The following is a 27,938-nucleotide window of genomic DNA, read 5'->3' as shown; positions in this document are numbered from 1 at the left end:
CATCTTCAACACACAGCAGGATACAATCCACCATATATACACAGTTATTTTCAGTGGTTTCTTGCTTTCAGGTCTTCAACAGATAATTAAACAATACTACTATATTTTTCAAAAATCTGCATTTTAAATTCTATCTGCAGATGCAGGAACAAGATCATAGAATTGAATCATAGAATCATAGAATTGTTAGGGTTGGAAGGGACCTCAAGGATCATCTAGTTCCAAACCCCTGCCATGGGCAGAGACACTTTCCACTAGATCAGGTTGCCCAGAGCCACATCAAGCCTGGCCTTAAAATTTTCCAGACATGAGGCTTCCACCACCTCTTTGGGCAACCCATTCCAGTCTCTCACTGCCCTTATGCTGAAGAACTTCTTCCTATTACCTAATTTAAATCTACCCTCCTCTAGCTTGGATTCATTCCCCCTAGTCCTATCACTACCCAACACTGTAAAAAGTCCCTCACTAGCTTTCTTATAGGCCCCCTACAGATACTAGAAGGCTACAATAAGGTCTCAGAGCCTTCTCTTCCCCAGACTGAACAACTCCCAACTCTCTCTCTGTCCCCAGCCCTCTGATCATACTTGCAGCCCTTCTCTGGACACATTCCAATACCTCCAGATCCTTCTTATAATAAGGGCGCCATAACTGGATGTAGTACTCCAGGTGGGGTCACACCAGAGTGGAGCAGAGGGGGATAATCACCTCCCTTGACCTGCTGGTGACACTTCTCTTGATGCAACCCAGGATGTGATTTGCTTTCTGGACTGCAAGTGGACACAGGTGGCTTCTAAAAGAACTATGGGGGAAAAAAGAGGGTGTACCATCTTTGGAAGAAAGGTGAGGCAACCCATAGGATTTAAGGATGTTGCTAGGTCATGTAGGAAGAAAGGTGCCACATCCAGCTGGTGGCCAGTCAATAGTGGTGTCTCCCAAGGATCAGTGCTGGGCCCCATGCTCTTTAACACGTTTATTGATGATCTGGATGAGGGCATTGAGTCCATCATCAGTAAATTTGTGGACAATGCCAAGCTGGCAGCAGGTGTTGATCTGCTGGAGGGTGAAGGGGCTCTGCAGAGGGACCTTGACAGGCCGGACTGATGGGCAGAGTCCAACGGCATGAGATTTAACACATCGGAGTGCCAGGTTCTGCCCATTGGCCACAACAACCCCATGCAGTGCTACAGGCTGGGGTCAGAGTGGCTGGAGAGCAGCCAGGTAGAGAGGGACCTGGGGGTACTGGTCAATGGTAGGCTGAACATGAGCCTGCAGTGTGCCCAGGCAGCCAAAAGGGCCAATGGCATCCTGGCCTGTATCAGGAACAGTGTAGCCAGCAGGAGCAGGGAGGTCATTCTGCCCCTGTACACTGCACTGGTTAGGCCACACCTTGAATAATGTGTCCAGTTCTGGGCCCCTCACTTTAGGAAAGATGTTGACTTGCTGGAACGTGTCCAGAGAAGGGCAACAAAGTTGGTGAGGGGTTTGGAACACAAGCCCTATGAGGCAAGACTGAAGGAGCTGGGGTTGCTTAGCCTGGAGAGGAGGAGACTCAGGGGTGACCTTATTGCTCTCTATAACTACCTTAAGGGAGGTTATAGACAGGTGGGGGTTGGTCTCTTCTCCCAGGCAACCAGCACCAGAACAAGAGGACACAGTCTCAAGCTGCACCAGGGGAGGTTTAGGCTGGAGGTTAGGAAGAAGTTCTTCACAGAGTGATTTGCCATTGGAATGGGCTGCCCGGGGAGGTGGTGGAGTCACAATTACTGGGAGTGTTTAGGAAGAGACTTGATGGGGCGCTTGGTGCCATGGTTTAGTTGATCAGATAGTGTTGGATGACAGGTTGGACTTGATGATCTCAAAGGTCTTTTCCAACCTGGTTAATTCTATTCTATTCTGTTCTATTCCATTCCATTCCATTCTATAGTGATCTTCTCATCCACCAGCACCCCTAAATCATTTTCTGGAGGGCTGCTCCCAAGCCAGTGACTGCCCAGCCTATATTGGTGCTTCGGATTGCCCCGACACAGATGCAGGACCCTGCACCTGGTCTTGTTCAACCTCATGAGGTTGGCTTGGGCTCTTAAAACAGTAGAATGTCAATTATTTTCAGTGCACAGACATAAAAAGATGAAATGTGAAATAAAGCAAGGGGGCTGATTAAAGTTGTGCTAGCTTGCATGTACCTAAAACTAGTCAAGGCTTTCCTGCTCTCCCCTTAGTACACAAGCTATTAATTTCATATGAAAGAGCCCTACAGCTCCCTGCCACAGTGAATAATTTTTCAACTCATTCATACAAATGCCTTGCTTGCTTATCAAGGCAGGCACATTCCAAGTGGAGTTAGAAGAATTCAGCACGTTATCTTAGGAATAAATTGACCTTGGCAGTACCATATTTCAATGCCTTCTGAACATGCTACTAATGATTTTGGACTCTTACATTCTCATGTAATGGTAGCAGAGGCAACACATAACGTGGAAGCCATCCTCTACTGCTTTGCAACAGATGTATTTCCATTCATCTGCATATGAAGACTATAAAAGAGCAGTATCAGAACGAGGCACTTGCTTTACATCTGGCATAAATACCTACAACATTAGCAAGACAGTCCTTCATTTTACATGATTAGGTGTGACTCTGGGGTGTATACTCTGATGTACGACAACATCTGAAATTTCACCAGCCCTGTATGGTCAACACACTCTGTGTTTCCACTGACAAGTCAGAGAAATCATACAAAGAAATATTTAAAAAAACTCATTCATAGACTGTCATACTTCATGCCAGCTTTCCACAGGCTTTTAATTCCAGAATCACATGACAACAGCTTCAGCATACACCTTGAAAAGTACCAAAAAAAAAAAAAATTAATTAGATCTGAACTTGTTTTAATAAACTACTTAATAAACAAAATTAATGACAAAAACTTCTCCTGGGGTACTGAAGTTTATTGCCTCTGCAGAACTGCCACTGCAACTAACCAAGAAATTGGTCCATCAGTCACCAAAACAGTTGCAGATAGGATGGGTACCTACTAGATATTCAACTACAGTAGGTCTGGAAAGTTGTGCTCATTTCTCCATCACTGGAAGCATTTCTGCAAAGTGCCATTTAAAAGATAGTGAACAGGAATAATTTAAAATTTTTCTCTATTTACCCCAAACTACAAGATCTATAGTCTTTTTTTCTCCTCTTTTTTCTTTATCCACTTCTTCAGGATTATAATCTTAAAGCAAACTTAAAACTTGACATTACAATGCAAACATTTGGTCCAAGTGCTTCTAAAAAAATTATCAGCTTTACATGAAATATAATCTAAGAGATCTTAACCTACAAACCTCCTATTTTCAAAGATCTAAATGTAATTAAGAAAATGGAAGTATTTATTGCAGTAAGAAATACAGCAGACAATTATTTTATAGTGCCAGTTCAAACATTAGGTTAATGCTTCAGCATTTAGACTCCAGCATCGTCTCTTGAACAGTTTTGAATGGGTGACAATTCCATAATAAGAGAGGCTAGTTTTGTATATCAACTTTTTATTTTTTCCTGACATTCATAAATACATAAAAGACGTTATTTTGTACACAGGCACTCCTTTCATCCACATCAGCTCTTATTGCTACCTAAAAATCTTTATATTAATTCATAGATGTTATGCCTGAAATTCTCTGCATATCTTGACTTTTTAAGAAAAGCTTGTATATGGACAATATATTCTTACTTTTTGAATCCTTTTTTCCTTCAGTACAATTTAGAATTTCCTTAAAACAAAGCAGATTCACAGATACTCCTATCTTCCTGTCACTACTGTTCTTCCATGAGAATTCCTTTGCTTAGAGGAGCCAGGGATTGTCCTGTCCACTGATTTACATTCTAGATATATATTAACAATTGGGTCCAGTTTCATTTGCAGATGCAGGCAGTCCATCCACCTAAGCTGCTATGTAAAAGAAACATGTCAAAAGAAAACCTGACCTGCAATGTCTGTATTTTTATGGCATAGTAGCAAGAGTCAATTTTTACACTGACATATTAAATATGACATTTTAAAATATGTGTAAATGTATGAAATAGCAACCAAAAGAAGAAATGACATTTAAAATTGGCTGACATTATCCACTATGCTAATTATCATGACACATACAAATATCCATGATTGAGAACTGAGGCAAATTACAAAATAAAACAAGCTAAACCAGCATACTGCACTTGCAAGGTTTTTTCAAAAATTATTTGGGAAAAAGTACTTTCAGTTTAAATAAATATAAAAATAAATCTTTAGTACACAGTGTTGTGGTGGGTTGAAATTTCCCATTCACATTAACTAAGCATGACTAACTCAGTTGGAAGCAAATGGAAGCTGTATTTAGAAGCAAAAACTACACTCTACAATGGAATGCAATGAATATGTACAAAATATACAGTATTTACAATATTACACAGATATTTACAATTAGAAAATAGCATGGAAACACACACACACACCCCGTAACCCCTCTGGTTTTCCCAGAGAACAGGGAAGATGCTCCACTCCTCCCCCAAACCTCCTCCCCCCCTCGCAATAAAAGAGGAGCTGAGAAGGAATGTTAGTTCTTATCTCCAGGGCCATCCAGAAGCAGTTACTTATCTCCCCGAGCAAAGCAGAAAGCAGCTAAAGCCACAGGAGAAAAGAAAAAAAAATGGAAGTGAAATGTGAAAGACTGTTAGGATACATCTGTGCCCATCCCACACATTTTGTCCAATGAATTTGTTTAGAATAATCCTTTGTTTTCCTTTTTACACCCAATAGTGATTTATTTCTACTTTTCTACTTTTCTGCTCAACATCTGCAGCTAAATTTTAAAGGAATAGCCTAAAACTACAACAATCCACCCCTTCTAAACAATTTCATTGGCTGTTAATACTATCCATCTGATCTAAACCAATACCTACAATGAGTGAATAAAGTTCATGGTCCATTCTGGCTGTCCTCAGATGTAGATGATTCAGAAGTCCAAAAACCAGGAAAAAAGAAAACAGAAAACAGTTTGTCTCTCCACAGATGAGGCAAAGAAAAGGAACAGGGACTCTCAGTTGACTCAGGGCTCTCAGGGTCCTTAGGGTTTGTGCACCATAGATTCCTCACGGGTTCTTCCTTTGGGCACAATGTTGAATCTGTACAACACTCTGAAGTTAAACTCTCTCACCTAAAGTTAGATTTCTTTGTGGAATACACTGAATTTTACCCTTCTCTTGAATTACTTTCCTGAAGGGACAAAAAAAGCCCCCAAAATGCTCTGAACCAGACAATGGGGCAGGAGCCAGCAGATCTGGTTTTCCATGAAAATGCCCACGTTAGCCAGGCTTGTCTGAACATGTCCTGGAGTCCAAGTCGAACAGGTGTGTGTGCCTTTGGCCACGTTTGAAGAACTCTTTCTATAGGTTACAGTGTCAGGTTTTATCACTCAATCTTTGTTGTCACTGGCCCTTATTGTCTTGGGAAATCTACAAGTACCAGCCAAAAGAGCCAGAGCCTTACCTTGCAATTGTCAAATCTCTGGGAGAAATCACAAGCTTCGCTTGGAATCCGAGCTGTGTTTCAGTTTGCCCAGACAGGACTGCAAAGACCCCTCAATGTATAGCGCTGTAAAGCCAAGGAGCAGACAGACATGTCTCGCCGGGCCAAGAGACAAAACCCAGGAGAAGCCGAGTCCCCAGGACAGTTTTGTTTTATTGGAAGAAGCAACAAGTGCCACTGCAAAGAACTGCAGCAGAAGAACCTCTTTTCTACAAGGCTTTCAGCTACAAAGCCTTCGGGGATAAATGCTGAATGTGTCTCAGTGACAAGCTGCAGACACCAACAGAAAGGGAAACTGTGTTCCTGCAGCTTTCACGTGGTCAACGCCATTTTGGTTTTGTTTAAATCCCCACACATGCCACAGGGTACCACAGTCAGTGAGTAATTACAAAATCTGATTTTTATAAGCATCTTTTGCAGGTCTGTTGCCCTAGAGAATTCTGGAGTTCGCCCCGCCTTGTGGGCAATCTCTGGCTTTGCTGCCGACGTTACCTTTATTTCCTTTGTAGTGCTGTTTGATGTTTCTGGATTTTTGCTCATATTGTTTAAATTGTTAATTGTTCCTGCTGGTGAGATATCTGTTCCACAACCAAGTATTTCGAACCAGTAAATAGGTTTTAGTAATATTTTCTGTGGGATTTTTATGATTAATAAAGTTATTAATATATTTATTAATTGTTCCACCTATTGAATATTAATAGCCTCCTTACGATCATAACAATTACCAAGAAAGTGTGACCAGGACCTTCAGCAGAAACCACCCCTCAGACAGGTTTGGCCTCTCCTGAAGGAGGAAATACCCGAACAGCTTTTCCTAGCAGATTCTTTTCTCTAACAACAGGAACTCTATCACCTTCTACCTTTCATAGCAAATCTGAGTGTGCAGGTCCAGCTCACTGAACCTCTACTATTTACCAACCAAGTTGCTTGTACTATTTGTTTCTCCCAGTTTTTCAAAGATCCACCCCCCCATGGCTTTAAGAGTGGTCTTCAGCATACCGTTGTAATGTTTCAATCTTCCCTGCAGCTGGTGTATAGTAGGGGATGTGGAATATCCACTTAATGCCATGCTGTTTGGCCCAGTTTTTCACAAGATTGTTTTTGAAATGAGTTCTGTTGTCTGACTCAATCTTCTGTGGAGTTCCATGTCTCCATGGGATTTGTCTCTCCAGACCAAGAATGGTGTTGCATGCAGTTGCATGTGAAACTGGATAAGTTTCCAACCATCCAGTGTTTGCCTCTACCATAGTAAGCACATATTGCTTACCAGATTGAGAACGAGGTAGAGTGATACAGTCAGTCTGCCAGGCCTCACCATACTTGTACTTGGACCATCTGTCACCATACCACAAGGGCTTAATTCGCTTGGTCTGCTTAATAGCAGCACAAATGTCACAGTCATGGATGACTTGTGTGATAGCAACCATGGAAACATCTATGGATCTGACACGAGCCCACTGGTATGTTGCATCTCTGCCTTGATGTCCTGATGAATCATGAGCCCACTGAGCTAACAACATCTCACCTTGGTGTTCCCAGTCAAGATCAAAATCAGAGTCCATGTCTACTTGAGAAACTCTTGCAGCTAGATCAGCCTGATGGTTGTGGTGTTGTTCCTCAGTAGCTTTGCTCTTAGGAATGTGAGCATCAATGTGTCTCACCTTCACTGGAATTCTCTCTATTCAAGGAGCAATGTCCTGCCACAGGTCAGCTGCCCAAATAGGCTTTCCTTTTCTCTGCCAACCATTCTTTTTCCAGTCCTTTAGCCAACCCCACAGAGCATTGGCTACTATCCATGAGTCGGTGTAGAGATAAAGCTTCAGCCATCTCCCATGTTCAGCTACATCAAGAACTAGCTGGACAGTTTTTACCTCTGCAAATTGACTGGATTCTCCTCCTCCATCCTTTGCTTCTGCAACTCAGCATGTTGGACTCCACACTGCAGACTTCCACCTTCGCTTGTTTCCAACAAGACAACAGGAACCATCTGTGAACAAAGCATATTTCTTTTCATCATCTGAAAGGTCACTGTAAGGAGGAGCTTCCTCAGCATGAGTTACTCTCTCCTCTGGAGGTTTTGTACAGCTAGTGCCTTCAGGCCAGCTTGTGATCACCTCCACCACACCAGGTCTTTCAAAATTTCCTATTCGAGCTCTCTGTTATCAGAGCCATCCACTTGGACCCTGTGGCATCTGTGACATGATGCGGCGCAGAACCTTTACCTCTGAACATCCAATTCAAAACTGGTAATCTGGGAGCTAAAAGAAGTTGTGACTCAGTTCCAATTACTTCAGAATCAGCTTTTACTCCTTCATAGGCAGTTAGGATCTCTTTTCCTATTGGAGTATAATTTGCCTCTGAGCCTCTGTAGCCTGAACTCCAGAAACAAAAAGGACGTCCACATGTCTCACCTGGAGCTCTCTGCCACAAGCACCAGGTTGGACCATTGTCACTTGCAGCCATGTACAAAATGCTCTTACTGTTTGGACCAGTTCAGACAGGTCCCAGACCCATTGCTTGAACTACTTCTTGCTTTATCTGGTCGAAGACCACTTGCTGTTCAGGTCCCCACTGGAAACTGCTTCTCTTTTGAGTCACATCATACAGAGTTTTCAATGTGACTGTATCCAGGAATGTGCAGTCTTAAAAATCCCACTATACCCAAGAAATGTATAGTTTCTTTCTTGTTCATAGGATTTGCCACGGTAGAGACTCTGTTTACCACATCCACTGGAATGTGTTGGCATCCATCCTGCCACCACACTCCCAGAAACTGGATCTGTCTGGTAGGTCCTTTCACCTTGTCTTGCTTGATGGTGAAACCTGCATTCAGGAGAATGTTAATGATTTTGTCACCTTTCTCAAAGACTTCTTCAGCAGTTTTACCCCAGATGATGATATCATCGATGAACTGGATGTGTTCCGGAGCACCACCTTTCTCCAGGTCATCATGGATCACTGTATGACAGATGGTTGAGCTGTGAACCCAGCCCATTGGCAATCTGTTAAAAGTGTACTGGACTGCTCTCCAGGTGAAAGCTAACAGGCCTGCGTTCCTCTGCTATGGGAATAGAGAAGAAAGCATTAGCAATGTCTATGGTAGCATACCATTTGGCCTCTTTGGACTCCAGCTCATATTGGAGTTCCGTCATGTCTGGTACTGCTGCACTCATAGGTGGGTTACTTCATGCAGGGCACGGAAGTTGACTGTCAGACACCAGTCTCCATTCTGCTTTCGCACAGGCCACACTGGACTGTTGAAAGGTAAATGAGTTTTGCTGACGACCTTCTGACTTCCCAACTGATGAATCAGATTCTGAATGGGCAATAAAGAGTCACGGTTGGTTCTGTACTGTCTGTGATGCACAGTCTGAGGAGCAACCGGCAACTTTATATCTTCTATCTCATGTTGACCCACAACTGCAGATTCATCAATTTTTGTCCATCAATTTCTACAGAAGCTACTCCAAAAGCCCATTTGTAATCCTTAGGGTCTTTGAAATGCCCTTTTCTCAGAAAATCAGTTCCCAAAATACAAGGTGCATCAGATCCTGTCACCACAGTATGCTTCTTCACTGTTTGCCAGTTAAACACATATCAACTTGTATCTTAGTTAACTCTTGAGATCCACCAGAGAGAAGTCAATAAAAAGAATAACAATATTGCTGGTAAGTTACTAGTTCTAGATTCCCCAGCCTTGCATAGCTTTGAGAGGACAAAAAGACAGTGTGAAATCAATACATTTTAAATACATGCTTTGAAATCACCTTTAGATGCCAAAGTGAGATATTTCACAATGTCTCAGCAGTCAGCTGTAATTCGTATGTCTTTGCTGCTCATACCTTTCTGAACTAGAATCACCTAAACTATATTTTTTTTTACTGAAACTCATTGAAGAAAAAACTGTGTGGGTATGAAGACAAACTCTCTTTGTATTGTCTATAAATCAGAATATATGACATTACACAGAAGTCAAATAAGTGAAATGTGAAGCATTGTAATTCCAATATACCAATTTTCTCCTCAAATTATTAGAGGAAAAATAATGCACTGTCTTTTAGTATGTACCATTTCATGTACATAAAAAATATTCTGCTTTTTAACAATATATGTGGTGGCTTAAGAAGAGCAGTTATTACATTTTTACCTAAATGTCATCAAATAATAAGGGAGCTCCTAACACACTAAATATATGGGATAGGAATAAACTTCCCTCCAGTTAGCCTTTAACACAACATTTCTTAATTATTTTTACAGTATTTTTTCATATGAACACAACCACAAAAAGCACTGCAGAAACAGGTCAGCCAAAACCTGGTGCTGCGCAATCAGCTCAACAGCAGTACTGGTGTAACAAGAATTGGTGTTTCAACTTTAATGCATTAATTTTGCGATGAGACATTATCTAACAGAATAAAGTAAAAACCTTCATGCTTTTCAAAGGAATTCTCTCTCACTAAAAACAAACCAAAACAAATTGGGAAGACTTTCAAAATAGATTTATTAATTGGAAAAAAAAATACACTGAAATGGTTATTTGAGAATTAATCCCACACTTCTGAAATAGTTTATGAAACATTTTTTGAAAGATAAACTGATAGTTACATGCAAAAGCCTAGTCCTGTCACACTTCATGGTTTAACTTTAACCACAATGAGCACAGGCAGCCATGACTGTTATTACGTAATTGATTTGTATTTTACATATATATATAGGTCACTATTAATTCATTAGCACCTCATTCAGAAGATTAGGTTCTATTTTACAATGGCTATGTACACAATAAATGTAATATTCTAAATGCAATATTCTAAAACTGAAGTGCTGCTGAGGCTGTGTGGGACTCAGTGCTAAAACAAATGTAAACAAATTAAAATAGTACGGGGTTTATAAATTACTAAAATCGATAGCATATAGAATATACACAGAACAATTCCACAAAAAACATAAATGTGATTGTAAATTGATAAATAAACAATAAGCAGCAGAATCTTCATAAAATATTAATTATTGTCTCCACCTTGAACAATGGAGGCAAGCACCATTAATAGTTAGGAATACTCTTATTTAAAATATTCTATCTTTCCCGACACCTCTTTGTTAATTAAAATGCTTACATGATCTATCTTGTGGTGCCTTCTTTTTTTTCTCCTCCAACACAGTTCAGCATCCCCTTGCTTCCACAACCCTGTAATTAAAAGCCTTCTTCTGGTTTCAACAATGCACTGTTATTTAGCCAGGTTGCTTTAAAGAGATAAAAAACATACCAAAAATTCAAGGCAATCTTGTAATATCCAAATCCCCTCATACCAACATTTTTGCTGTAAGCTTAAAAACTACTTTACATTAAATATTGATTTTCATTTTTGGGGACTCCTTCCTCCACTGACTGTGTTACCCACAGTTCAGATACAATTTTAAATTTCTTCCCAAATGTTCTCCTCAGTGCTTTTATGTCTTTTACTCGGGAACAATCTTCTCCTATAACAACATGGGAGACACCCTCTTCAAGGTGAGAGACTACTTTTGCACCATAAAAACGGAGCTCCAAAGCTCTAATTGATAGCGTTGTTCCATGGATTTTGGTTCTGGGCTCATTAACAACAGCATAACAGTCCACATAAATAGTGTTTCCTCTGAATATATTGAGCTGATAGTTGTTCCATGAATAGCGTTCTTCTAACTCTGCAATCACGTCCAAAGGCATCACCTTATTGTCTTTCATTCTCGAGAACACTTCCTTGAGTTGCACAACATCTGCATCTGCTGTGTAGCTGTCTCCATAACAATCATACTCACGAGCAAAATGTTCTTTTGTGTCAGGAGACATGTGAATCATAAAGGCCGGCTGCCAAGGCACCAGCATTTTGGACTGAAAACACTGTAGAAGCCACTCTGACCTCACCACATCATATTTGTTGGAAGCAATGATATTCTTCACTCTGACATTCTCAGCTCCTGCGATGATACAGTAAGTCTCAGGCCCTGGGTTCTGTACCACACTGCCACCAAATTCAGCTATTCTGCTTTCCAGATCAGATTTTGAGTATTTTGCTGTTCCAGTCATAACACAAAACTCAACATCTTCAAATACATTTGAAACCTTGCTTATACCAGAAAGATCAGGAGCTTTAAATTGTTCGGCTATTCCAATTATCTTCTTCACCTTTGATACAGTTTTCCTTTTTTTCTCTTGTGGCTCATCATACTCATCTATATGAAGGTGCTTAGACGCCAGCTTCCCTTCTGCTTTGCTTCTGAGATCCTGTAACATGTCTAAAGTCATGCACTCATACCATTCTTTGTCCTCTCTTATCTTCTCAATTCGGGGGAATCTCAAAGTGCAGTCAGTTTTGTACATGTCACTGTTAACAATCTCGGCTGCTTTGACCTGAACTATGACAGAGTTGCAAGGTTCAATGTACATTTCAGGTTTCTCAGTTCCACATAAAATGTTACAGGGAGGGTTCTTCCTATGATAGGGCTTCCAGTGTTTAGCCAGTTTCAAACCCAGGTCATACAACTCCTTCATAGTATAGCCAGAGCCAACACGACAAATAGAATGGAAAACGGTAGGTTTTTCATTTGGAGGGGGTGTCTCTGCAATAGCGCACAAAAAATGAGACATCATACCACCACGTGAGCCCTTCCCCCAGTAACCACCAACAATTAAAAGGTCAAGCTCATCCATCAGCCCATTGACATATTCTGGCTTGATTTTTAACCAGCCTTCCCCACGTTTGTCAGGCTTGTAGGTGGACAGGGGATCTTTCACCATAATGCCTTCCTCCCTATTATCTATTGCTTCATTTAAAGCATCAATTACATCTTTTCTTGTTCTGGCACTTCTTTTATGTACAATGTGCATCCTGCCTGTTACCGGGGTAAATACACTAGTTAAGATTTCATATCTTTTGCTTAGTACTTCGTGGCCCAACTTCTGATCATTAACCATCAATACATCAAATACACAGAAACAGGTCTGCAGATCAGAGTCCTCCACCATTCTTTTTATGTCAAATTTGTTTCCTTTCTGCATAAAGGTTCCCGTGTCAGGATTGTACGCCATCATTTCACCATCAAGAATGCAATTTTGTATATTGCTTTTAAATACTTTATGAATAAATGGTGTTAACGAACCATCAAGTGGGGAAGCCCCAAACTGCTGAGTATAGTCAAACCCGTTTCGGGAAAAGTACTTATACACATCTCCATCTTTGTGCATCTGCATACGTTCACCATCCAGCTTAGTTTCTATGTAGAATACTTGGTTATTCATTTGTTTCTCGATTTGCTGGACATCAGCAATAGCAGCAAGCATTGGTTTGAAGGCTGAAAACAACATGATAGAAACATCACTAAGTGAGACAGAGGGATCATGCAGTTGTCTGCAAACCTTTTCCAAATCAGTTGTGACATTGTGCAATTCAACAGCATCAGGATGAAAAATGGAAAATATAGTTTGTTGACTAACACCGAGCTTTAGATCTTTTACAATCATCCGGATGAGCCATTTTTGTTCCAGTGCTGTGCTCTGGCTAATTAACTGGAGAAGACTTTTTTTTAACAGACCTTTGTTTTTAGCAGCATTATTATTAGCTATAGCATCTAAGTGCTCATTGACTTGCTCTATTGTCAGTCTGCCTTGTTTTGGACTTCTAGGTTTCAACACAAAGTATGCAATTGTTGCAAAATCTCCAGCATCTCCACGTGAGCCAGCAGGTGTTCTGTAATTCAAAAGCTTTGCAGCATCTTTTCCATCCTTTGGTAAATTGAGCAGTTCAATATATAGCTTTGCAAGCATAGTTTCTTTAATCCCGTATGCCATCCTTTCTCTTTCCAGCTGTGGAAGAATAAGTCGCATAGCAGGATAAAAAGAATCTGTCACGTCTTTTTCTTTCTGATGAAGAGCTTTATGGAACTTTCTCCAGGAATCCAGAAAATCCTTGAAACACTTTGTTTTCTCTGGACGAGATTTACATTTCTGTATTCGCTCCAGAGTACAACACAGGTCTGCAAAAGGCACATGAGAGGCCACTGTTTTTTTAGAAGACTCGGAAGTAGGTGTGGAAGCCATCTGAGTCACTTTTTCACTAAGAACAGAAAAAAGCATGTATTTGTAGTGCAAAAAAAAATCACAATGTTATTCCGTCTCAATAAATAAATAAATAGAATTTACTGATTTTCTCATATTTCTAATGAGGATTTAACTGCTATCTTTATATGAGGCCTCCAGCTGGCACCACTGTTGTTACAGGTAAGACTCAGCACCCAGGCAAGAAATCACCCAGACAAGAGGATGGCAAGACAGGAGAAGGCATCACGCACCCTTCTCGCTGTTGTGCAGGCGGGAGTTTTCACTGCTCTGACACTGATTTCCTTCACCATTCTCTCCTGGAATTCAGCCTATCCTCGTCACCAGCTCGCCCTCTGCCCACTTGTCCCCCAGCTCCGGGCGCCTGGCAGCTCCCCAGCGCCTGAAGAGACCCGCCGGGTTCCCCATGGTGGCGCTGAGAGAGTGGGGTCCTACGAAGCCGGGTGCCGCTCTTGGTGGGGGTCAGTGCGACCAGGGGCGAGGGGTAGCGGCCAGAGCGCTCCCGGTGTTCCTCCTGCCGGCATCCCACCCACACCACCTCGCTACGGTGCTGCCACAGACACTGGGCTAAGGTAAACCGGACACCACCCGAGAGCACTTTCTGCTGTGCGTCGGCCGAGCCAACCGTGGAGCGGGGAAAGAACGGCTACCAGCAGAGGAGACTTACGCGGAACCGTGTTACACGAAGAGCCGGGGTCAGACCGTCGTCCTCCACCCGGGAAGTGGAAGAGAGCCCCGATGACATCACAGCCCGTGCCCCTCCCCCAGACTCAGAGTTTCGACAGCACAGGGAACTCCCGCCTGGCCCCCGGTCGCCGGTGGTAGCGGCGACAGAGGCTGCGCCTGCGCAGTTGCCTCCGCGGCCGGGAAGCGCTAGAGAAGCTTGGGGCGGTGAAGGCGGGGAAAAGGGCGAGAGACTCCTGACCCGGAAGTGGAGGCTGCGGCGAATGTGACTTCGTGCCTCGGAAGGAGCGGTGGTTGAAGTTGCGTGTGGGGTCTGTGCTAGGCTGAGCTATCGTCGGCGGCAGCCGCCGCAGCCGCACGAGAGGATGCGGCGGGTGGGTCTCGCCTCGTCTCGGGCCGGCCCCGCGGCGCGGGGAGGGAGGTGGGGGAGGAGTAGGCGGTGGGCCGGGCCGGGCCAGCGCGGTCCCGTCCCCGTAAGGCCGTGACCAGGCGGGGAGGGAGTCGGGGCGCGCCTGCAGGGGCAAAGGCAGTGTGGGGAAAGTGGGCGGCCGCCGGCAGACTTGTTTTTGGTTTGGTGTTCAGGGTCTCACTGTGACTGACAAGCGGGCGGGAGCGGGTGCCAGGCTGTCCTGTGGGGCCTGTGGCTCCTGAGCCGGCTTTTCGGGACCTCTCTCCCGAGGAACTGCTGTGTTGATAGCACCGTTCAAAGTTCCTTCAAGTACTTTCCTGTAAAGCCTTGGGAGAGTTTTTGCATCTTCCCAGCAGAATTTTTCTCTAGTGTTTCGTTCGTCTCCATTTCTGTATGGAACGATGTCTGCAAATGAAGGTGCTCGTAGAAGATGAGGCAGACGACGATAACTTTACTTATTGTGCCAAGCAAATATATTGAAAAGTCTGAGCAGAATGTTTCTTTCACATAGAAATGGAAATAATTTAGTATGCTTGGAAAGTAATATGTTTTAGAAGTCCATATTTGCAAGAAATCTAAGGCTCTGATACGATAAATGTTTGGGTTTTTTTTACACGGTATTAATATAACTCATAGATGTGCTTGTATGGTTCATTAAGGTCTCTCAGTTGGGAAGAGAAGTAGAATTAAGAGATAAGGGGTAAACACTTCCTGTTACGAATATGTACCACTTGATGCAGAGCTGTGGAAGTTTGCTGTTTGAAATAAATAGGATTATTGGCTTGCTCACTTTAGAAGCCACAGTTCTTCAATGTCTGATACTTAATTGTTATTACTCTGTGTTTCCTTTGGTTAGGAGTAGGTAGTTTACTGTTTACTTAATATTTCTACTTACAGAAGTCTTTTGAATAAGCTATATGTAAATGCAAAGCTTTCATCAATCTTGTCTCTTATCTGGAGGATGGTGGAGTATAGGGGAAGGAAGTGCAGTAGAAGGAAACAGATGTCTTCATGTATTTCTTAGGTTTTCTAAGAAATGAGGTTATTTTACTTGTTTGTTTTTAAACTGTGAAATTTGAAGGATTGCAGACTTTAAGGTTGCTCATAAAGTTACTTTTAAGGAGGCAATGTATAGAATCACAGAATTCTTTCAGTTGGAAAAGACCTCTAAGATCATCGAGTCCAACTGTCAACCTAAGATCACCATGGAATGTAAATCTATCATAACTTTGTTATTGTGTACTATGTATGTTTTATACTGCGTGTTCTGTGTATATATAGTTCAGGACATTTAATTATGATTCTTGAACTTCATTATAAGATGTTTTCAAGTCTTTCAGATGTTTCAAACAAGAACTGAACTTATAGGAGGAGCATAAACGTAGTATGCATGATTTCATCAGTAAAGCAGGTGTAACTTCTAGGGGTATTGGCTGTTAACACTTCATTTTCTTCCAGTTAACTGAAGATTGTATTGTCAATTGATGGGATTAGCACAAGGGACACAGACACCAAGTTCAAGAGATAGGTTTATCCTTTACTTATACATAAAGCAGCAGAAAAAAGAAAGCAAGCACAACAATAATAGTGTGACCAGGATAAATGATGATAATGGAACAAAGATAAGATATATCAAGGTAATACACCTATTCATTACTACATAAGGTTAGCAATACTGATTAGGATAGATACATTGCCAATTGCCCCAATACTTTACCATCATCCAGACACCACAATCGCTGGGGAGCTCTGGTTGCACTTACTTGGTAATTGTTATGATCGTAAGGAGGCTATTAATATTCAATAAGTGGAATGATTAATAAATATATTAATAACTTTATTAATCATAAAAATCCCACAGAAAATATTAATAAAACCTATTTACTGGTTCGAAATACTTAGTTGTGGAACAGATATCTCACCAGCAGGAACAATTAACAATTTAAACAATATGAGCAAAAATCCAGAAACATCAAACAGCACTATAAAGGAAATAAAGGGAATGTCTGGTTGCAGGGAGGATTTGGAGAACATTTCCTGGCAGTTGGGAAGTGGTATGCAATGTGTCCACACATAGGTGAGGCTTCCAAAGTCACTGTAGGAGGGTCCAGCTTTTATATTGTTGAATAAACAAGTTTATGTAACTGAATGCCGGAACATCTGGCTTTTGTTCTCCCATTAGATTCTTCCCATAGCCTGGCCAGGGCCCTGGGAGAAACTTAAGGGAGTATGCCTGCCTATTTGGTTTTGACCACATTCTGCCCAACAGGGCCAAACACCTGGCCACATGGCCTTGACAGTCTTTCAGATATGGTCTTGACAGTCTGTCAAGCAGGGCCAAACACCTGATTACACGCAGGGCTTTGATTTACCAAAAAGGCTGAACATCTGCTTACATGGCCATGATATTGTACTAAATAAAGTAAGTTAATTGCATTCTTATAATATTTCATCCCTTCTCATGATTGTATTTTGTCTAAGCTACACCTTTCCATAATGAGTGTGCATATTTGCTAATGGTTATATCCTAAGAATAGATATGTACCCTGCTAGTGAGTGGATATTAAGAATGCATGATGCTTGAATGGCATGTGATATTCATCTAGAGGTGAACTTTCTTTGGGGGCCTATTGTTCAGGCCTCATCACTTAAATTGGGCCTTTGACCTACAGATAAATCACATTCCTCATGACATGTCTGGTTGTAAGGTAACTTCAGATTCAGGTATTAGGCATAAAGGCATTGCCTTTTGCCTTTCAATTAGTCTCTGCTCATTGGTCATGATGATAACTTGTATTCCTTTTGTAGTATCTGTAATCAGTTGTATGAAAAAGGGGAGAAAAATGTAGCAGCCTTGAGAACACACCTAGTTCCCAACCTTTCCATGTTTTGACAGGTATTTGGGCCAGTTTCCTGATTTCTTTTAACTGTTTTAACCACTTTCACACTATCATCAGTTGGCAAACAACAGTTAGATTTGTTAAATTTCCCACAGACTCTTTCCTCTTCCTGCAACAAATAAACAGGTGATGTTGGAAAATTGCATTTCTCATTTGAGTAGATTGATCAGCCAGAAAATTAAGAGATGTAGCTGTCTGGTTATTATTTCCAAGTCAGCCTGTAATCTAATTATCCAATTCAAATTATAAATGGTAGTATCCTTTTCTAATGGACTGTTGCAGTAGACAGGTAATTTTAGTTGTGCAGGATCTGCAAAACAAAATTCTATACAAGCTAGATATTCTTGTAAGTAACACGGAGGGACAAGTTCCTGTTTTTTTCTTGTCCAGGTTTCATGATCACAATTATCCTTTCCTACTTCAGCCAGACTGGGAGGGCCATTGAGCTGTTGGACCCACACTTTTGCCTCGCTGTTGAGGCCAGTAGATCCAAATCCCTTATTACCATTAATAGTGGTAATTTGGGGTGCATCCCCTTTCTTTACCACTGTTTTCAAAACTGCAGTATCAGCAATCATGCCACTCTATCTTGGGGTTGAATGATTAAATCTTGTTCACCATTATTTAGTAGGATTACTTCAATTTCTCCTTGATAATCTGAATCTGCATCAATCACTTGCCTCCATAATATGAACATCGTTCGAAGATAGGTTGGAGCATAGAGGTCTAGTCCTGCTGCATCTGGTGAGGCCCAGTAAGGGGCTGTTGCACCTGGAGCAATTTCTCAGTAGATTTCTACAGTGATTTCTCAGTAAGTCAGTCTCACTCGCTGCCAGAGGTTTCACCTGCAAATTGCGTGTGGTGAGGGAGGTCTCCATTTCCCCAGTGGGCCAGTTGTTAAGGATGTGCAGCACATCTGTGAGATGGGTCCTTCATTGGGATAAGCTCCCTTCTCCAAGTTTTCTTTAGCTGTTCTTTCAGTAGCCCATTCATTCACTTGACCAAGCTTGTAGGTAATATGGTATGTGAAAAACCCACTGAATATTTTTCTGTTCAGCATATTGCGCAAATTTGTTTAGAAAATGAGTCCCATTTTCTGTTTGAGCTTGCAGAGAGATTCCATAATACAGGATTATCATCTCTAAAGATAGTGTTATGGTGAGTAGCCTTCTTGAAAGGGTGGGCAATCAAATATCCAGAAAATGTATCTACAGCAGTGCAAATGTATTTACATCCTTGGTCCTGGGGTAGGGATCCAATATAATCCATTTGACAAATTTGTCCTGGTAATTTCCCCCTCCCTAATTGCCCTTTCACAATATTAGGCACCGATTGCTTAAGTTGGCATGTGGTACACTGGGCAATTACAGATTTGATTATATCAAGTATCATTATGCCATGTTCTTGAGCCCACCTCTAACTGGCTTTTTCTCTAAGGTGCCCACATTTTTGGTGCACCCATTTCAACAAGCTTCCATGATCCTTTTTCTGAGGGAAATCCAATCTGGCTTGGGAAATCTTTGCTTGTCTGCAACAGGGTTATAGAGTTGCTTCAGCATGTCTATGATACTGTGAGGATCAATGCGAAACATGATAACCTTAATCCTTTGTACCATTTCCCAGATATTTTCCCACAATTCTTTTCCCCAGACTTCTTTGGAATGTATTTTCCAATCCTTGGCTGCCCATGTTGGCAACCAGGTAGCTGACCAGGAATCAGTGTATAAATGGCATTCTCCTAAATCATAATTCAGCATATTGACTGGTTTTTCCTTCCCCTGCTGTCTCTAAATATCTTCCTGAATGGGAATGGTAACTGACTGCTTTCTAAAACCTCTTTCCTTCTATGTATTTAGCTAATCCATCAGTAAACCAGACATGTTCCTTTTCAAGAGGCATTACCTGATCTAAAGTCTTTACCCATCACACAGGGCACTCCTGTTCAACCTCATGGTCAGAATTTGTCTGTTGGTCCCTTTGGGGGGCAGCAGCTACCCACTCATGGAGGGTGGCTACTCCACCAACCCTTACTTTGGCTCTGTCCTGAATATACCATTTCCACTTGATGATATTCTATTCCTTGCTATGTCCAATTTGATGGGTCTTTGCAGAACTTGTAACCCACTGCCTGACAGGGATTTCAGGATGGAGAGCCACTTCATGTCATAAGTTGTTCTGTTTCTGCCAATGCCCAATAACATGCTAATAACTGGTTCTCAAAGGATGTATAATTGCTTCCTGCCTCCATCAGTTTTCTCCCCAAAAAAAACCAGAGTAACCTTTTTCTTTCCCTGTTTTTGCCAGAGACTCCAATTGGCATGTGTCCCACTTACAGATAGATTTAACTCCACTTCTCCATTTTTACAGAATCACAGAATGTTAGGGGAAGGAAGGGACCTTGAGAGACCATCTAGTCCAACCCCCCTGCCAGAGCAGGATCGTCTATACCAGGTCACACAGGAACTCATCCAGGCAGGTCTTCAATTCCTCCAGAGAGGAAGACTCCACAACCCCTCTGGGCAGCCTGTTCCAGTGTTCCATCACCCTCATAGTGAAATAATTTTTCCTTGTTTCCACAGAATTTCCTGTGCCTCAACTTCCACCCATTGCCCCATGTCCTGTCATTTTGCATGGGCCATAAATCTAAAGCCCTTTGAATAGCCTCTTTGGCCAATTCAAAGGCAGCCTGTTGCTTATCTCTGCATTTTAACTCATGTTTTTAACTTGTCACTTTATATACCAGAGCAAAAATTTCTCTTGAATTTGTAATGTGCAGTCTCCAGAAACCACATAGTCTGGTAAACCTCTGCACCTCATTCTTATTTTGTGGTACTGCAAAATTTTCTGTTGTTACTAACATGGTCACAACAGGAATTTGCACAGGAGGTGTTTTCATTTTTCCTACCAAAACTGGTCAGGTACTAATGAGATTCTTTACTCCAATTTGGTACCAACCATTGGGGAGATTCAAAGTCAGACCCTTCAAAATATCTATCCCTTTTATGTATTCTGGGATAGGAACAATCAAAATGGGATACAAATGTCTTGGCAGATTCCCTATTTTCATTTCTGGTTGAGTTTGCACAGCTTTGCTTTGTTTCCCTCCCAAACTGGTAATAACTATAGGTCATCCTGTCAATTTCCTGGGATTCCCATAAATCAGGGAGATCTCTGCTCCAGTGTCAATTAAGGCTTTTACTGTTTGTGAGGACCAGTTGCTATGAAATAGCTGAAGCTCCACATTGGGCCAACAGTCCTTGTGCATCCATTGCAAGATACGGGAGAATCACAAAATGTGTTCTTCATAATTCAGCATGAATGTCCTGGATTAACACAGCCTTATCCTACAAGCCCCACTCTATACACGCAGGCAGGGGGGAAAGTTATAAAACGAAAAAACCAAACCCACAACCTAACAATCTCTGTGTTGAGATAAAGTTTAATGAGATGTTAAGACGCACATTTACCTTAGCCTGTTTGCAGAAAAGCACAGCAAAATGCAGAACCCGCAGCAGAAGCCAGGGACCTAACACCCCATACTCCTGACCTGCAGCCAGCCCAGTTCAACACCCCTGACCTGGAAACTGGAAGCAGTAACTGGAACAGGAAGTCTCTCATGCTACAGTCTGAACTTCAAGCACCATAATACTTTGCATCAGTTAGCACTTTTATTTTTAAGCTGGCATGATGGCAGCATGGTTTAAATATCAGCAACAGATTCACCTCAACCCATTACAATAGAGGTTTTGTGTCATAAAATGTTGTACTGTAAACTGAAAGGTTTATAACTTCCCATCCAGTACAACAGTAACTAGAAATTAAGACCAGACTTTTTTTTTCTTAATAGGTATTTTATATGCACAGTCTTGTAGTATGTTGAGCAGTCTTAAGTATCACAGACTTCAAAAAGTGTTGAAGAACATCTCATCACCCACTGAAAATTACTGTATTATCTTACCCTTTTTATGTCTTTCAAATGGAAATCTTGTTCTGCTTCTGTCTTGTTCTGTCATCTTTTATTGTCAGTAACAGGTCAAACAAGATAATACTAGTAAGACCTGCTACTTTGGGCTGAACAGAAAGCATGGTTTGCAGCTTTATTGAGAATTAATTTGTGTAGACTTGATTTAGTGTCTCTTCTGGACCTGTGTTCTTGTTTGAGAAACCATCATTTTCCTTTCTAGTAATCCTTCAGTTATTACTGGAAGGAGGAAGGGAAGAATCTAAGTGAAACTTGCATCAGTCCTCTAGCTAACAAATCTTATAGTAAGATGGGAAGTTAGAGCCATGGTCTGATTGAAGTCTGGAAATGGACGACCTAGTGGTTTCATATAGCTGGTAAGAAAACTTCAATAGTCGTGTACTTGTTATTTCAGATTAGTCAGCTTTACTGAAATGTGTAGGTGGGCATGAAAAGTTTGTGGCTGTGTAGTTTAGTCTTCCTGCTAACTACCATATATTGAGTTCTAGCTAAAGGGTGCATTGCTTTTGCAACTGCAGTAGCAAAGTTTTTATCTATACATATAAAAGTAATTCTGCAGCAGCAGTGTATCTGTAGTACAGCATTTTGATACTATCCTACTGAAATGAAAATGAAAGCAGTACACAATCAAAATGATCATGGATTTTAAAATCAGTTCTATCAGTCTTTGAATACTGTTCCTTAGTGTATATGAGATAGCCATCTGCAAAAATTAATCACCATAAGTAAGGTATTTACGACTTTGTGGTTTTTTAGTAGTTGTTTTCAATGACGAGTCTCCTGCTCTTTTGTGAACGTCTAATAAAGCATTTTTGAGAGCATTCATTTTGTAAGAAAGCAGAATTTTGAAGGAGAATGTTACTGTGTCAGTGTTCTTATAGTCTTGAAATGTAATCCAGGAAATATTTGTCAGCTTCATTAGGAAATTCATAAAATCATGAGAATGTTTTGAGCTAAAATGGACTTTTAAAGGCCATCTAGTCCAACACCCTGCAGTGAGCAGGGACATCTTACAGGAGATCACTGTTTGTCCAAATTCTGACCAACCTGACCTTGAATGTTTCCAGAGATGGAGCATGTACCATCTCTTAGGGAAACCTGTTCCAGCATCTTCATTGTAAGAAATTTCTTCCTAATACCTATTCTAAATCTGCCCTCTAGTAGTTTAAAACCATTACTCCCTATTCTATTGCAACAGCCCCTGCTAAAAGGATTGTTTCCATCTTTTTTACATGCCCTCTTTAATTACTGAAATGCTACTAGAAAGACTGCAGAGCCTGCTCTTCTCCAGGCTGAACAAGCTGTTACTTCATAGCAGAGGGGTTCTATCCCTCTGATTATTTTTGTGGCCCTCCACTCCAACAGGTTTGTGTCTTTCTGTGCTGGGGACTCCAGAGTGAGGTGGAGCAGAGTGACAGAATCACCTCCACTGACCAGCTGGCCATGCATCTTAGGTGCAGCCCAGGATGTGATTTGCTTTCTTGGCTGCAAGCACGTATTGCTAGCTTATGTCCAACTTTTCATTCACAAGTCCTTCTCCACAGGCCACGCAATCTCTTCGTCTGCTGGCCTGTATTGATACCAGGAATTGCCCTGACTCAGGTGCAGGACCTTGCACTTGGCCTTGTTGAACCTCCTAAGATTCGCATGAGCCCACTTCTCAAACTTGTCCAGGTCTTTCTGGATGGCATCCCATCTCTCAGGCATGTCAGTCACATAACTCTGCTTAGTGTCATCTGCAAACTTGCTTAGGGTGCACTCAATCCCATCTGTCTAGGTAAGTGATGAAGATATGAAACAGCATGGGGCCTAGTATGAACCCCTGAGGGACACTACTTGTCACCCATCTCCATCTGAACATAGCTGTTGATAGCTACCCTCTAAATGTGACTGTGCAGCAAATTCCTCATCCACCCAAACAAGCCACCCATGAAATGTGTATCTCTCCAGCATAGAGAGAAGGATGTTATGGAGGTTCCTGTCTGTAGCTCTTCCCTTGTTCACTGCTGTAGTTACCCCATCATGGAAGACCAGTAGGTTGGTTGGTGAGACTGAACTTGCCCTTGGTGTATGTATGCAAGCTGTCTTGAATCATCTTGGACTCGATGATCTCTGAGGTCTTTTCCAACCTTGTTGATTCTATGATGTTTCTGTCCTCCATGGACTTTAGCACAGCTTCTAGGAGGATCTGTTCCATGATCTTCCCAGGCACAGAGGAAAGGCTGACAGGGTCAGTAGTTCTCAGGGGCCTCCTTTAAAGTTTCTAGCTTGTGTCGCTGATTAATGTGACATCTTTACTAAAGAAATGGGTTGCAATAATTAAATTTTCAGAGACAATACTTGTGCATAATTGGATGTGGGTATTGAACATGAGCTCATAAATAATACAACAAAGTTGAGATAACTACTCTCAAGTGTATTTCACTAGTCATATATTTGAAGAATATTATGTACAAGCTTAATTTCATATTGCTTTTCATCAGTGTGTAAATCTTAAGATGTAGCAGATTTAATTTTATTTCTCATTTGTATCTAGTTGTTATATAAAATAATTAGAGCTAGCATGTTACACTTGATGGCCAAGAAGGCCAATGATATCCTGGCCTGTATTAGGAACAGTCTGGACAGCAGGAGCAGGGAGGTCATTCTGGCCCTGTACGCAGCGCTGGTTAGGCCACACCTTGAGTACTGTGTCCAGTTCTGGGCCCCTCGGCTAAGGAAAGATGTTGACTTGCTGGAACGTGTCCAGAGAAGGGCAACAAAGCTGGTGAGGGGTTTGGAACACAAGCCCTATGAGGCAAGACTGAAGGAGCTGGGGTTGCTTAGCCTGGAGAAGAGGAGACTCAGGGGTGACCTTCTTGCTGTCTACAACTACCTGAAGGGAGATTGTAGCCAGGTGGGGGTTGGTCTCTTCTCCCAGGCAACCAGCACCAGAACAAGAGGACACAGTCTCAAGCTGCACCAGGGGAAGTTTAGGCTGGATGTTAGGAAGAAGTTCTTCACAGAAAGAGTGATTGGCCATTGGAATGGGCTGCCCGGGGAGGTGGTGGAGTCACCATCACTGGAGGTGTTTAGGAAGAGACTTGATGGGGCACTTGGTGCCATGGTTTAGTTGATTAGATAGAATTGGATGATAGGTTGGACTCAATGATCTCAAAGGTCTCTTCCAACCTGGTTAATTCTATTCTATTCTACTTGAACCCAGCATTGAATAATGTGAGAGATTCTGTATGTGTGCTGTGAGACATAAATGTCTGTTACAGTTGGGAAAGATCGTCTAATACATGATTACCATCACTCTCCATTTATGCTGTGTGTGTGTGTTTCTGTCATGAGTCTTTTCATGTTTGGATTTTCCAGCAGTTGTACTTTTCACTGATGAGAGAATAATGCTGTTAGGTGATTGTTTTCAGTGATCTTCTGTCATGATACAATCCTGCAGTTAGAAATCTAATGTGAGTTACTGAGCTGATAGCTTTCTACTATCTGTATGAAACAGAATGAGTCAAAATATAGCAAACCAGCTGGCGTTAATGTGACTACAGTGTGGTGTCTTACTGCAAAGGAGTCTCTTTCTCCTGACCAGTTTGTGTTGCTCTGTAATCACAGCTGATGAAGATTCTGGAAGATGGTCACTAAAGTGATAGACCTAGAGTGCACTGTGAGTTCTCACTGGTTGCAGAATGAAGTGCATAGGCCTATTCAGTGCTTCTCTTGGCCATCATCAGTAGCAACGTAGAATTTAAGGGCTATTTGCCAAACTGGTGGTGGTGTGGTCTGTATGATTTTTCCATTGGTTGGTAGGGAATACAGAGGGAAAGCGTAAGTTTTTTTATGATCCTAGTCATCTACTTTTCTAGTACTACTGATGGGCCTTGCCTGCTGAAAAAATGGGATTTTGAAGAGTTCTAAAGCCTCTTCCTTATGACTGCTTCTCTGCTTGTTTTACGGAATTGAATGGTTTCCGATAGTACAAAGGGAGTTTGCCACCAAGTTTAATGTTTATCTTTTAATGTATTATCTTGCTTTCATTTTCTGCGAGTATGAATGCTTAAATCACTTCCTCAATTTCCCCTGTACTTACACTTTTTTTTTTTTTTTTTAACAGATTTTACTTGTAGTAAAGGATCACTGACTTCTACGATGGAAAAGTCATGGATGCTTTGGACCTTTGCTAAAAGATGGCTGCTAGCATTGGCTTCCTGGTCTTGGAGTCTCTGTCGTATTTGTCTTTTACCCTTGATAGTGACTTTTCACTTGTATGGAGGCATTTTACTACTTATATTAATATTTCTGTCAATAGCAGGTATATTATATAAGTTCCAGGATGTGCTACTTTACTTTCCTGAACAGCCCTCTTCATCACGCCTTTATGTTCCTATGCCTACTGGTATACCACATGAAAATATCTTCATCAAAACCAAAGATGGAGTTCTTCTCAATCTTATTCTGCTGAGATACACAGGGGACAATGCAGCATACTCTCCAACCATCATTTACTTTCATGGGAATGCAGGCAACATTGGCCACAGGTTGCCAAATGCTCTGTTAATGCTGGTAAACCTGAAAGTAAACTTAATTCTTGTTGATTATAGAGGGTATGGAAAAAGTGAAGGAGAAGCAAGTGAAGAAGGTTTGTACTTAGATTCTGAGGCCGTGTTAGACTATGCGATGACTCGGTCCGACCTTGATAAAACAAAAATTTTTCTTTTTGGCCGTTCCTTGGGGGGAGCAGTAGCTATTCATTTAGCTTCTGAAAATTCCCATAGGATTTCTGCCATCGTGGTGGAGAACACCTTTCTTAGCATCCCATACATGGCCAGCACTTTGTTTTCTTTTTTTCCAATGAGATATCTTCCTTTATGGTGCTACAAAAACAAATTTCTGTCCTACAGAAAAATTTCTCAGTGCAGAATGCCTTCTCTCTTCATCTCTGGGTTGTCTGATCAGTTAATTCCACCAGTTATGATGAAGCAGCTGTATGAATTATCCCCAGCTCGGACTAAGAGATTGGCGATATTTCCTGATGGAACTCATAATGACACTTGGCAGTGCCAGGGGTATTTCACTGCGCTTGAACAGTTCATCAAAGAAGTGATAAAGAGTCACTCCCCTGAAGAAATGGCGAAAACATCATCCAATGTAACAATAATATGATTGATGTTCTTTGGGGTGGGGGGAGTACCTGCACTGTACCTTGATTTGTGGAAAGTGGTAAAAGAATGTTAATTTTTAAATGTATGTCACGTCTGTACTTGCCTAAAAAGTGAAATTAAACTTGGAAAGGTTTGATGCTTTATTGAGATGTTCCAGATAACTTTTGCAGCATTGTAAATGAACCATTTTATGTCTTTCTCACACTTTTTTGGTATCTCTGTCTGTATATTCCATTTGTTTGATATGTACAATGGATGCTATTAAAGGAACTTACTACAAAAGTAGTACAGAATGTATTAGTTTAGAACAATGGGAGGCTCTTCAGTGTTCATTGCTGTATGTGTTGCGCTTTTTGGACAGTCATGGTTAGCACAATGATTTGTAGTTTCTCTTACAGTTTATTTAAAGTGTGCCATGCATGAGGTTATTCCTTGAAATTTTATATTATGCAAGGTGGGGAGTCTTCAGTGTGCTAAATAATATAAACTAGCATTAATGGTAGAGTATACTTGCAGGTATACCATCCTGGGTTATTACTGTTCTTTTTATGGTTATGCATACATATATATTTCAAACTGTAACTGAAGAGGAAAAGACACTTTCCCTTTGTTCATTTTACTATTTGTAATATAACAGTGCCCAGAAAGTTGTATGTGCCTAAACATCATGGTTTCAGGATTTTGCCCAGGTAATTTCGTCATAGACAATAGGAGTAACCTTTGAAAAATGAGCAGTGCAATCTAAGCTCCTTTCTGCCCCAGACTTTCCTCACTGATGTGCAGGCAAACTGTATGTTGGTATTAGTCTACTTGTGCATTTAAGGCAGAGTGCATGGTGTGATAGAAAGGAGTATGTGTTTCATTATTTATTTTTTTTTCCCAGATGGAATAATTAAAAGTTTGTGCCCTTTATTTATACCTCTGAAAATAATTACCTGTGATCTCACAGTTAGAGATGATACATACAGTTGTTGCAGTAAGGATCATAAAAATGAGCAGTTCATTCAATTCAGTAGACCTAAGCTAAGTCCGAGATGATGTTTAGTTTTACACTTTTACCAATTTGCTTGCAAAGAGTCTTCTACAGTTCTGTTGTACCATTTGGAAGTAGACTAAGCACCAGCAGAGGTGAGTTTTCTTTATATCTGATGG

The 27,938-nt window shown here is 41.3% G+C and overlaps 2 protein-coding genes across 2 annotated transcripts; one reads left to right on the top strand and one right to left on the bottom strand.

Moving 5' to 3' along the window:
- Positions 1–10,088: 10,088 nt before the first annotated feature.
- Positions 10,089–14,357, bottom strand: LIG4 (DNA ligase 4). The gene is made up of 2 exons (XM_009898704.2): positions 14,323–14,357; positions 10,089–13,653 (listed from the first exon to the last, which is right to left on the bottom strand). The coding sequence occupies exon 2, from the start codon at positions 13,635–13,637 to the stop codon at positions 10,902–10,904; it is 2,736 nt and encodes a 911-aa protein (XP_009897006.1). The 5' UTR covers positions 13,638–13,653; positions 14,323–14,357; the 3' UTR covers positions 10,089–10,901.
- Positions 14,358–14,559: 202 nt separating this feature from the next.
- ABHD13 (abhydrolase domain containing 13) lies at positions 14,560–26,949 on the top strand. Its single transcript, XM_054163032.1, has 2 exons — positions 14,560–14,713; positions 25,739–26,949. Exon 2 carries the CDS (start codon positions 25,774–25,776, stop codon positions 26,785–26,787), a length of 1,014 nt encoding a protein of 337 aa, XP_054019007.1. The 5' UTR covers positions 14,560–14,713; positions 25,739–25,773; the 3' UTR covers positions 26,788–26,949.
- The last annotated feature ends 989 nt before the right edge of the window (positions 26,950–27,938 follow it).

Source organism: Dryobates pubescens, chromosome 7 (genome assembly GCF_014839835.1).
Source record: "Dryobates pubescens isolate bDryPub1 chromosome 7, bDryPub1.pri, whole genome shotgun sequence".
Classification (NCBI taxonomy): Eukaryota; Metazoa; Chordata; class Aves; order Piciformes; family Picidae; genus Dryobates; species Dryobates pubescens.
Note: the sequence above shows the minus strand (reverse complement) of the source record. Positions and strands in the feature narration are given on the sequence as shown.

Coding starts and splice junctions, on each gene's coding strand:
- LIG4 (XM_009898704.2), bottom strand. CDS start 13,637: ATGGCTTCCACACCTACTTCCGAGTCTTCTAAAAAAACAGTGGCCTCT.
- ABHD13 (XM_054163032.1), top strand. CDS start 25,774: ATGGAAAAGTCATGGATGCTTTGGACCTTTGCTAAAAGATGGCTGCTA.